The following is a 12,476-nucleotide window of genomic DNA, read 5'->3' on the forward strand; positions in this document are numbered from 1 at the left end:
GTTCCCTCGCCTATCCCGGATATATTTTATGGAAAATGGATGTGTGTGGATAAGCGAAGTCTAACTATACCATACACTATCTACTGTGTGTATCCTTTCCAGGTATTTGGCCGGAGGGAGCGGACGGAACTGATATCAACACCGTCCATCGCAACTCCACGTCGTCAATGCTGGCCACCGGCGACGACTATCGGAAAGTGAAGATTTTCAAATATCCTCTGCCACAGGCCAGGGTAGGTGAAGTATGTCGAAGTTATTTGAATATCCTCTTCCACAGTCCAGGGTAGGTATCTGTATTTTGTATTTTATTTATGGATTCTCAACAGGCCTTAGCCTAAATCGAGCCTAAGCGTTGGTGTATATCTATCTGTCTGTGTCTGTCCGTATCTGTCGGTGTAAGTACATATATGTTCGTGCCAACCGTGGGTTTGTGTGCACGAGTGGATATCTCAACCGTACCGGCCCTGAACTGCAATGCAGTGTCTGTGGCCGGCAGGGACGTTTCTAATTGCTCTTCTCTGTCCACTTTCTATTTGCCCCACGTTGACAGTCTCAATGTCGTGAAGCAGTGGGACACGGATCTCACGTGACGTCCGTATCATTCACACACGACGACACTCTGCTGATCAGCGTGGGAGGTAAAGATGCCACGGTGCTGCAATGGCAGGTACTGCAGCCAGACACTGTCATATGAATAGCAGGCCGTGCGTATACTGCAGCCGAACACTGTGATATGAACAGCAGGCTGTGTGTGTACTGCAGAGCAATGGATACCCAGTGAGTACTGTACCGTGTTTGGTCAATGACACTACGGACATACAAGGCGCAACGTATCACAACGTGTACATACACACATTGAATCAATGTAGACACAATGTGTACCGTGATTGTTCCATTACGGTACGCACACACACACACACACACACACACACACACACACACACGCGCGCGCGCGCATATGTACAGTATGCACTCAGCCAAGTTGCAGGATACACTTGAACGTGTCACCTTGAAATGGACTCATCTGTTCTTGAACTCGACTTTTCCTCCCCCGCCACCCTCGCCCCATGCCTTTCAAGACTTCAAGGAGTGGAGGTCTTTCATAGTTTTCAATTTTATTATATTTGACTATGTATATATATTAACATGGAAGAAATCAATCTAAGAACGACTTCCACGTGGAAACACTCCAGGTCATCATGCATTCTAGATTTCAGCTGTGTGTACATAGTATACTTCCCTTGAAACTAGGTACAATGTAATACTCATCATTTTCTACTCTGTGATTCTATTATCTAGGGCTTCTATAGTATTATAATTCTCTACCCCCCCCCCCCTCATTCTGTCGGATAAGATATATAATATAATTATATTTCTGTCTACCATCCAACCCCCAACCCCAACCCCACCATCAAGAAAAAAACCAGCCCCTCCCAGGTCGCCATGTGTGCTTGTTGCAGACAATTCTCTACTTATAGGGTCCAGTGGAGAAGTGAGTCTGTCTGTCTTCTCTTACTACAGTACACACTCAGACAGACTACGGTAAAACCGGGTGGAAGCGACCTCTGGGTTTAGCGGCCACCTGCTCTTAACCACCGTTTTTTACTGTAATGTCTCCACTGGAACACATGTAAGTGGAGTCATGTGTTCGGGCCATTGCCGGGCGCCAATGGTGCGAAAGAAGGATCCGTGGACGGGATTGAAGCCCAGCAGCACCTCTATTTCTTTCCTGGACATTGTCCTGCCTGGTTGTGGGCTACCGGGGATCATACACACACACATTGTGTTTACACCAGGGAGTAGGAAAATTTGTCCTTGGTTTACACAGACAGAAAAACGAGCAGTTGTTTTTCGTAACTCTTGAGTTTCACGACCTGGAAAACACCTGCTCGTTCTTCTGTCTGTGCATTCCGCTCTTTGCTTTCTGCAAATTGAGCCCTCTACGGACGGTGGATGAACTTCATATGGTGGTACACCCTGGTTTTTACACGTTTTGATCACTTTTCAAGTTTAACACCCTGCGAACGATATTCCAGGGTGTGCCCAGTACTCGAGATTTGTTATTCGCGAGCGGACTGGGAAGCACAATAACGCACAATCAGAGAGGTCACGGAGCATAATCACAATCGGGAAGTGTATTCACACTATAAAATATACCATCGAGAATTCACCCAGTCAATTCAGCCTAGAGGAGAGACTGACACACTTTAGGACTTGAAGAGAGATAAGGTGAGAAAAATAGCCAACCTAGGGTGTGTGGTATGACAGAAAATATGATCAGGAAAAGGCAGGTAAAACGGGAAAACAGGTTGGGGAAGGAGTTTGGCTTGCCCAAAGAAAAGAAGTGGAGGTGTGTGTGTCATGAATGAGCGTACAGCGATCGCATGAAGTCCGTTATGTGACACGGGATTACTTCGTGTGACATAACATCATGTCATGTGGATTATGTCTCTAGCGGAGAGGTAGTGATCACTTGACAGAGTGCAATGATTCCAGCACACGTCACATGATAAGTGTGATCTTATTATGAAATGGGTGTGTTGGGGGCCAGGGCAGGGGGAGGGGGGGGGAAGGTGCTATCGGGTGTGCCGGATGTCCTTATATAAAACACATAGTTATTATTTTGAAAGTTGATTTCATGGGGGCGGTGGGGGGAATTCATTATCTTCTACTATACTCTTACTTGGCATGTCATCCGCGCCAATTGGTGCTGGAGGACGTTCGTCCAATACTTCATCTATACTCTTCGCCTCCGTGGACATCATACTCTTGACCCGAGTGTTTCGCTTGATGACAGACTTCTTGTGTCTCGGTGCCGACATAACCTGGTTGAACACGACCATGGAGTAGCCAGTTTCATCGCCATTGTTATCAGTTTTGTCGTCGTCGCCTTGCGCAGTGCCACACGCTGAAGCTGTGGTGTCTGCTGGATGGTCGGTGTTGTCAGCAGCTGCATCCGCACCATCACCAAACTCTATTTCAACTGTGGGCATGGGCATCTGCGCCTGAACGTCAGAACCTGTTGCATGATCACCGGCGGTACTTGTTGTCGTGGCAAAGGATGGCGGCTCGCCTTGCTCTTCTTCAGCTTTGCTCGGATCGGACACGGACTTGGCTGGCGTGCGAGCATTACGCTTTTTCACCGGTTTCCTATGTTTGAGGCCGGATGATGGTGGCAGGACTGTGTTTACCACGACCCTGCTATAGCCAACCTCTTCATTGTCTCCTCCCTCAGTATTTCCTCCTCCCTCGGTATTGCCTGCATCATCAGCATCACTAGCAGATACCTGCACCGAGACGTCACTGGTGATCAATGCTGTCGCTGGCGATGATTGTGTATCGTTGCTTTCCTTCCCCTGGTCACTTCGGAGAGCTACACCGCTGTCCGCAGAAGATGATGATGATGTTTGCTGTCCAGCCTCACTGCCTCCCGCAGTGGACGATGCCTCATGGTCATCTTCTACCAAATTTATGCTGCTTGCACGCGAAGCTTTGGTGCGCGTGTTCCGCTTGATGACGGATTTCTTGTGTTTTGGTTTCGCCAAAGCCTGGTTGAACACGACCATTGAGTAGCCTACTTCATCTCCATCGTTGTCGGTCTTGTCGCCGTCACCTTCCGCAGTGCCAAGTGTTGGAGCTGCAGTGTCGGCAATTGTGTCCTCACCGTCACCAAACTTGATTTCAACAGTTGGCATGGGCATCTGTGGTTGAACGTCCTGGGGTCCACTGCCGTCCGCAGTGGACGCCGCCACTTGCCCATCATCTTTGAAACTAGAGCTGGTGGCACGCGCCGCTTTGACGCGCGTGTTGCGTTTGATGACGGACTTCTTGTGCCTGGGCGTGGACGACAAAGGCAGTACATTGCTAAACTTCACCAGTCTGTACCCGTCATCTTCATCTTCTTGACCTGTTTCGTCACCTTGGCTACCCGTAAGCGGTTGCTTCGACTCGTTCTCTCCGTCCAGGACATCATCATGGACAACTATTTCCGTCGGTGTGAATGCACCAGGGATATTTTCTACCTGGTCAGTTCCGCCGTCTTGACGTTGCGCCCCTATATCTGTTCGATGGGTCGTTTCTCCCGGGGCGTGCCCATCTGGGGCATCATCTCCCGGGGCAGTTACACCATCTGGGTCAAAACGAGGTTGATAACCATAGTTTGAGTCGTACGTGTCGTCCACCATCGGTGGAGGCATACCGGACAAATCCTGTTGGTCGAAGGGCGCAAGGCCAGTCACAGCCAAGTTCGTGTTGGATGCCCTGCCATACAGATCATCATAGTGCTCCTCCGTTTCACCAGTATCGTGGTGCGGTGTTCCCGGCACGCCTGGCTCACGTCCATCCGCAGTGCAAAGACCGTACGCAGTGTTGTAAGTGTCCTGCTCGCACACGGTATCAAGGCCATCGAAACACGGCGGCGGCGGCAGGCCCTCCAGGTTCTGCAGCTGCGACGACCACGACGCTATGCTCTGATTGGACGGCTTGACGGAAACCGAGACCGTCGAGCCGTCGGCTAACCCTCCACTGTCTTGCCTCAAATTGTGCATACTCTGGTTGCTACGGATACGGTTGATGTTCACATCTGCACTGACGCCAGCATACAACGAGTCGCCTTCATCGATTCCGTCCAGGAACGGGGGAGGAAGCTCGTCGAGGCTTGAAAGTCCGGTGGATGTACCTGATTGTTTGGGAGCCAGTGAGAACATTGAGCCACTCGCACTCATATCACAGTACTGATCAGCTTCTTCCAAGTCGGGCATCTCCGGGAGACTAGACATGCTCCCCAGCGGTGGTATGTTCCAACGCTCATTTCTTCCGGAATCACCTTGTTTGTAGAAGTCCCCGACGGCCGTCTGCAGCGAATCAGTATGGTGGATGTAAGAACCGTGCGTGCCATACGCATTCTCATCGTACTCGTCCAGGGAATCCGTCTGGCTCAGCAGTTCCAAGTCAATGGAGTCCGAGTCCAGACTTGTTGATCCTTGTTGGGCACTCGCTGACAGGAACTCCCCCTGGTCCAGCATGGACGCTGAATGTAGAGATTCCTCGTCGCCCGATAGCGACACACATTGACTATGCATGTCATAGCTGTCACAGAAATCATCAATAACAGCGCCGTCCTCACCGGTGATCACCAATCTACTGCTCGGCTTTTCTTCTTGTCCGTCCGCGTCCTCCTTCTCTCCACCAGCAGCAGCGTCACCTTGGCCACCACGTTTGCGTCGATTCCCGCGGCTAGGCATAGCGTATTGGGATTCGACGCTCTGTTTGCCCTTGATCGTGCGGCGAATCTTCTCGTAGATGTCGGGAGCACGCGGTCTGCGCTTCTTCTTCTTCTTGAACGCGTCATACCCGGCTGCGGAGTTCTTCTTCTTCTTGAACGCGTCGTACTCCGCCGCTCCCTCCGTATAGATGATGTCATCACCGTAATTGCCATCCCGACCACCGGACATGCTTTGCAGGTAGATGTCCTCCTGGTCGTCGTCCGGATACCGTCCCATGTGCATGTACGTGGGGGACCAGAGGTCATGGTCCTCCTCGGCCAGGCTGTACGTGTCCGCTCTCAGGTGATCTCCGTCCGTGTTCGAGTCCGCGTTCAAGAGCTCTTTGCCACCGCGTTCGGTGCCACCAGCTTTGCGGAAGGACATGTTCCAAATCTTGTATACTGCGCTGAGGCGTCGACTGCGCCGCTTCTCTCTCAGGTATTTGGAGCATTTGTAGGCAAGTGCAATGGTGATGCCCATCAGGCACATTGCTGCCAGGACACTGGGCAGCATAACAATCAGACTGTCCTGTTGGTCCTTGCTGCCTAGCGCTGCACAGCGGGTTGAGAGCATGGTTTAGCATTCACCACGCGCGCACACACACACACACACACACACACACACACATGCATGCGCACACATGAAAGCACACACACATGCATGCAAAGACACACACACACATACGCACGCACGCACACAAACACTCGCACACACACACACACATGCATGCGCACGCATGAAAGCACACACACACACACACACACACACACACACACACACACACACACACACACACACACACACACACACACACACACACACACACACACACACACACACACACACACGCATGCATGCATGCAAAGACACACACACACACACACACACACACACACACACACACACACACACACACACACACACACACACAATCAATATTATGAAACGGGTTTTGATTTCATCGACAGTTGCTTTCCCACTCACACAGTTCTCCACTCTCCTGAAACGGTTCAGTGATGACGGACTGACATGTCCATATCCATACTCTAATTGTACAGTCAACTTTGCATATAACGACACTCGGCAGGGCATCAGAAAAGTATCCTTATTCGCGAAGTGTCGTTATACCCGAAGTCTCCTTGTATGTATTACAGTTAGAATGGGACTTTGCTCTGGGCATGGAAATTCTGTCGTTATTCGCGAATTGTCGTTATATCCGCAGTTGTTATCAGCGAAGTTGACTGTAGATCAATATAATGTTCGCCTACACACCATTACCAGTATGTTCTCTCCTGCAGTTCTGGCCAGAACCTCATGAATAAAGTAGCGCCGTGTTCGAGGCAACACACAAAGTATGTGTAGTGCTAGGGCTGCGTAGTGCCCGGCAACGCTATTTTATTCATGAGGTTGGATTTCTCTGGCCAGGCTCGTAGTTGGTCCATAAAGAGAAAATAGTGCTTAGCTTTCCTGCATCAAGGGACCAAGGGAGTCCAGTTATATTAAGTGTTAACTGCATGAGATGTGTTATTCAACGCAACACAAACGCGCTGTGCGAATCTTGGAATTTGGACTTGAACCCCTGATAGAGCTGGCATAGTGTCGTTGAAGGCTACAAAACAACTATTCCTTATTTCCTCAGTACTAGAATAATTTTAAGGGCAGCAGGCTGATGGCAGGGTTCATTTAGCTTTGTGCACGCAAAGTGAAAAAAATTGAAAATCGCTTTAAATAAACGTGTTACACTTTCAACTCTTACAGCAGACATGGCAAAGGGCTACACTCATACCTCGTTTATCAGAGCGGTCCGGGATCGGGCACTGCCCTTAACTTCAAAAAGTCCGTGACTCCGAATCTCATACATTATTTTAGGGAAAGGCCACAGAGATGGCATGCAACGCCACTATTTTGACAAAAAAAGTTACAAAAGGGTAGTCATATTTCCACTGAAACTCGCCCAAAGCGTGCCCAGTAGACTGAAGTACCCGTAACTTGGGGGTTCAGATAACCCGGGGGGGATGAGTGTACAGATAACGCAATGCACAAACTGTCGGACATCCGCTAGCCGATTAACTGTTGCTGTGCGCAGACACTATCTGAACCACAAGTATTCTGTGCAAAGTATACCGAGTTTTTGCAAGTAACTTCTGCTGTTCCGGTTTGTATTATTTTTTATTTTTTCACCTTGTCATGTCCCTTCCTCCCTCTCTCATAACAGACACCTTCACTTCCTTTCCCCAGTAGACTCTCCTTGATAGGCATCCATTTGCCTCTGGAGAATCCTTGAAAATGTAATATCTGTCACGACGTTGACATGATGCTCAACATCATGAGATTATTTGCACTGCAGCGTACTAGCCAATGTACACGTCATAGTTTGTGTTCTCATTCCCAGTTTGTTTCCGCGTTCCCACACCGAAGCTGGGCCGCGAGTTTATTGTTTCTGCTGACTGATGCGGTTTCCTCGTCATCAGATTTATGCTATGCCGTACTTCCGTACGCATAGATTATTCCAGACGTACACACTCACCTCTAAGCTACGTGTTCCATTTTTTCCTGCTCCTTTTTCTCTCTGCGCAAGCGCCTTGCGCATTAGTCGTCTTCTTTCTCAGTTCACAACAAGAACAAGAATTATTTACCCCTTGTGCATTTGTAGGAGTTGCATTTTAATAGAAAGTATATTTTTCGCAGTAAAAGAGTATTTATTTGTAGAGCTTGTGTTGATACAGATTCCTAGGTTCAAACCCCAAGATGGGCAGTTAGTTACATTTTTTCTCTCCTTGCGTATTTTGTATCTGCATGTTATTACCCTTTCCGTGAGTCGCTCGTGAGTAATGTATGAGTCGTGTATGGCTAAACCCGTATTTACCCGTATGACTGCTGCTAGTGTTATTGTTCTAGAACATTAGCATAATTAACCAATCACAGTTCACAGCTCTGGAATATTCTAGAATTTCGTCGGCGACCGGTTTATATAGATTGCTCATTGGTTGATGACCTAACAAAACATGGCTGCCGTTCGCCGTGTGTTCTTGCATTGTTCTTTTCTTGTGCTTTTTCACTTCTTATCTTTACTTGCCGAGTGTGCAACTAATAATTCTGTCCTAACGAGTATTCGTGAAACCACAAAGTGAGTGCTTTGTTTGAGTGTGTGAAATTGTCTCCGAGGGCCAGCAACTACATTGGTGGCAGCGGTAAACTATAATAGTGTGTATATTCGTAGTGTTCAGTTCAACCCGTGCATTTACCTGTTCAGATGGCGCAGCCTCAAGCAGCAGCAGCAGCAGCTCCGGCCCGCCCGGCGGCTTTAGGACGCCCAGTCATCTTACCACCTGAGTTTACCGGAACAAGCAGCGAAGACTGGCTGACATTTATGGGCCAATTTAACGTCGCCTGTCAGGCAAACGGATATGCGGATGATCAACGCCTGGATTTCCTGCCCTGTCGTCTCCGCGAGGGGGCGTTTCATGTCTACCAGACATTCCGGGCCCAGCACCCGAATGATGCCTACAATGAGCTGTGCGATCGTCTCACTGCGTATTTCAACCCTCCGCAGCATCGCCCGTCGTTCGAGGCCGAGTTTCGGGCAAGAACAATGAAAACAACTGAGAGTCCGGTGGAGTTCGCGTCTGCGTTGCAGAAATTGGCGTCAAGGGCCTACCCAGGCCAGGAAACACGGACCTCTTCCAGCGTTTACTGGTCAATCAGTTTATCGATGGCCTCCCTTCTCCAGAGCTTCGCCTTCATGTTCGAAGTGCCAGCCCGAATAATTTGGCACAAGCTGTGCAAAGGGCTCTGGAAATGGCGGCCATATTCGACGCAGAGCAGCGCCGGTCGAACGGTGCCGCGATTGCGCGTGCGTCGCCGACACCTGCGGCCATATTCGCCGTCCGCGGGTCAAGCACTGCACTCCCGCCTGCTCCATCAGCTTCCACTACCGGTATGACGTCAGCCTCAGGTGGTAATTATAATGTTCATGATCAGATGTTTGTGTTGGACAAGTTTTTGCAAAGGCTAGATTCCATTTCGCTTTCTTTGAGCTCTCAATCTCCAGGTAGTCTTCCTCCATCAGCACACGCGAGCGGCGGCCGTGGTTGGAGCGACAGTTCTCAGGGTGCGCAGCAGGTGCGCCGTTTCCGTCTCTTGGTGTTGTTGTCGAGTTGTTTGGTCGTTTTGTCACAGCACTCGGTGATACTGGTGCAGGTGTCTCCCTCATCAGCCTACGTTTGCTACGCAGCTTCGACGTTGACATCTCAGCACTCCAGCAAGATGGTGTTCGTCCTCTCCTCACTGGTGTAACGGGTCAGTCCCTAAGTACTTGTGGTGTTGTTTCGTTGAAATTTCGTATTGGGTCGTTTTGTACAAATCATACATTTATTGTTGTCGATGGTGTTACACATGACCTCATCCTTGGGTCTGATGTTCTCACTGCTTCTAGGTGCACGCTTGATCTGTCCCGCCGTGTGATGCATGTTGGTACTACCTCTGATGGTCTATCTGTCAATCAGCCTGCGTGTGTTGTTGATCAGCAGAGTGCTGCTAGTTCTGATTTGTGTATTTCTGAGGATGCTCCGTGTGCGTCTGCGTCAGATAGTCTTACTCCGTGTGCTTCTGCTAGTGCTAGTTCTACTCCGTGTGTGTCTGCTAGTCCTACTCCATGTGTGTCTGCTAGTGCTAGTCCTACTTCGTGTGATTGAACTGCCTCACGTGTGCACAATATCAAAATCAAAATCACATTGCTCACCTTCGCAGACTGCTTTCCCGTTCCAGACCCCGGTCAGCGTTGGCCCCACCGAGCATACGAAGCGTGGCTGCGCGGACGGGAAGAATCCCGACCGGCAGCGCAGGAAAGCAACTGCATCCAGATGTCCACCGTTTCTGTATTCAAAGTCACCATGCTTGTCGGACAGATCCTTGCCACAATAGTCCAGGATCACTTTACGCAAGAGCAAAAACAGGACAGACATACGACATGTGTTCATTACTTGTGACTTATCCCAACCTGGTGCATATACGTCCACTGAGGCTAACAGTGTGTCTTTTGGCTGTGTGATGTGAAACAACCCTACACTTCTATCACACCTTATCCTGTTACATAGCACCTACAATTACCAAGTCGCACTGGTCGCATACAAAGAATTCTGCAGCCAGTCTTGAGGCGACATGTTATGTTCAACAATGTGTACAGTAATGTGTACAGACGACATTAAAAGTGGCTACAGTATTACATTGTCCATGCGGCTGTTAGCTGCTGTGGCTGAAGCGGGAAATACGAAATAGCTACAGTCCGTTTCAAAAAGATTTGCAATCCTGACGATCGCCTGCGGAGTTTGGCGTCTTACCGTATGAGCACTCGAGCGCTGCCTGGAAAAACTCACTGTGAACTCGAAGAAATATTCCGCGCGAAAGCAGGAAAAATGACAACTCACTCACGTTGATACAGTCATGTACGTCTGGTTTACAACAAACGAGTTCTTCCTCGTATCGATATTGGAGTCAGAGAGGACATGTCGAAACGAAAGTGTTGTAAATGTTGACGAGCGGCATGAGTCCCAATTCGTTTTGTGACCAAAATAGTTTCTTTGAGCTGCGATGCAATTTACTCACCGTATGACGAAAACGACATCGACACGGACTCATTCCCAAGCCCATGACTTGGCAAAGCTATCCGTGTGACTTCGACGACATTTTGAGAAAAGCAGACGCTTGTGAACTCTGATAGAAGGCGGCGTTGACTGCTAAATTCAAATAAATTGGCGATCTTGAAATACGAAAATAAATCTCAAAAGCTACAGCGCGATGACTTCCATTATAATTCACTCACACCATTGCAGTGTTGTGGGTGTGTTCACATGGCGTGAGCCAGTCAAGTGTCAGTCAGTTCGGCAGGAAGCGCGAGCTCCAACAACAAGTCGTTTGGTGCAGCCATCTTCTTTGTCTTGTACCAGCTTGATCACCAAAACAATGAAAAAAAAGTTTGACTTGAGGAGAGGTTGGGATTTGAACTCACAACTTCATGGTCAGCAGACAGCATTCATAACCACAAGGCCAAAAAGGAAAGGATAAATCGTGGGTTTTGATAAAAAATCGATACTGGCTTCCTGGGCAAATTGTAAACCATGGGAAAAGGCCGGAAATCTGGCCGAAATTCTAACTCCTTAACGGTTGCTCCAATTGTTCCGAAACCTTCACAGAACAATTTGCCGTGTGCTAACAAGCCATTCTATGTACTTTGTTGTCCAAATTTTCATTATCTTCATACATTTTAAGACCCAAACCTGATTGTAAATCTTTTTGAAACAGACTATAGTACAGAGTACTGCATGAATATCCCAGCATAAGTATACGTGTTACACTACCTTGTTCATGCGACCTACAGTGGTGGGTGGGTGTGTGTGTGACTGCTTACAGTCGACTCCTGATATAACGAACACCATTGTGCAGGAGAATTAGTTCATTATAGCCGAAGTTTGTTACAACAGAAACACACTTACACCGAGGGTTCAAACAGGGACATGAGCAATGGTTTGCTATATCATGAAATTCGCTACATATAAGTTCGTTATAAGTGGGGTCGACTGAATAATATTATGCTTACGTTTACATTGACCTGTAACATTCCACCAGCCATTCAGCTGGCTGCCTTCCATACACGTGGCACCGGAGGGCGACCTGTAGCCGATATTGCACTTAAACCTGGTCTTGCCTCCCAGCAACCGTCCTTCGTCGTATAGCACGATGCCATTACGGATCCTTAGCGTGGGACAATAGTTGGTATTCTCTAAAAAAATTGGCACCGGGAAAGACAAGATAAATGATTCCTTGCATTCAAACAGCCATGCCAACAATAGAGAAAGACCGTAAGCTGTGTTGCGAATCCGAGTTTTAAGTCAGCATAGCTCTCTCTCTCTCTCTCTCTCTCTCTCTCTCTCTCTCTCTCTCTCTCTCTCTCTATCTCTCTCTCTCTCTCTCTCTCTCTCTCTCCTCCCTCTCCCTCTCCCTCCCTCTCCCTCCCCCTCGCTCTCCCTCTCCCTCTCCCTCTCCCTCTCTCTCTCTCTCTCTCTCTCTCTCTCACTCTCTCTCTCACTCTCTCTCTCTCTCGCTCTCTCGCTCTCTCTCTCTCTCTCTCTCTCTCTCTCTCTCTCTCTCTATTGTGTAGAAGTATCGCCCCCTCGCTGATATGGAGTACACTTTTGGCAATGGAGCTACCACGTG

At 48.8% G+C, this 12,476-nt stretch overlaps 2 protein-coding genes across 3 annotated transcripts in view; one reads left to right on the top strand and one right to left on the bottom strand.

Annotated features, from left to right (window-relative positions):
- Positions 1–911, top strand: part of LOC135821192 (echinoderm microtubule-associated protein-like 2) — a 32,722-nt gene extending 31,811 nt beyond the window's left edge. For both annotated transcript variants that reach the window (XM_065334260.1, XM_065334261.1), the window contains exons 21-22: positions 103–233; positions 551–911. In XM_065334260.1, coding sequence (XP_065190332.1) covers positions 103–233; positions 551–694 — 275 coding nt within the window. In that variant the 3' untranslated portion in view covers positions 695–911. The remainder of the gene's footprint in view (positions 1–102; positions 234–550) is intronic.
- A 1,208-nt stretch (positions 912–2,119) lies between these two features.
- LOC135821191 (uncharacterized) overlaps positions 2,120–12,476 on the bottom strand; it is a 70,719-nt gene continuing 60,362 nt past the window's right edge. The window contains exons 26-28 of the mRNA XM_065334259.1: positions 11,860–12,042; positions 10,006–10,197; positions 2,120–5,815 (exon numbers count right to left, since the gene is read on the bottom strand). Coding sequence (XP_065190331.1) covers positions 2,637–5,815; positions 10,006–10,197; positions 11,860–12,042 — 3,554 coding nt within the window. The 3' untranslated portion in view covers positions 2,120–2,636. The remainder of the gene's footprint in view (positions 5,816–10,005; positions 10,198–11,859; positions 12,043–12,476) is intronic.

The sequence above is a fragment of the Sycon ciliatum genome, chromosome 7 (genome assembly GCF_964019385.1).
Source record: "Sycon ciliatum chromosome 7, ocSycCili1.1, whole genome shotgun sequence".
Taxonomy (NCBI): Eukaryota; Metazoa; Porifera; class Calcarea; order Leucosolenida; family Sycettidae; genus Sycon; species Sycon ciliatum.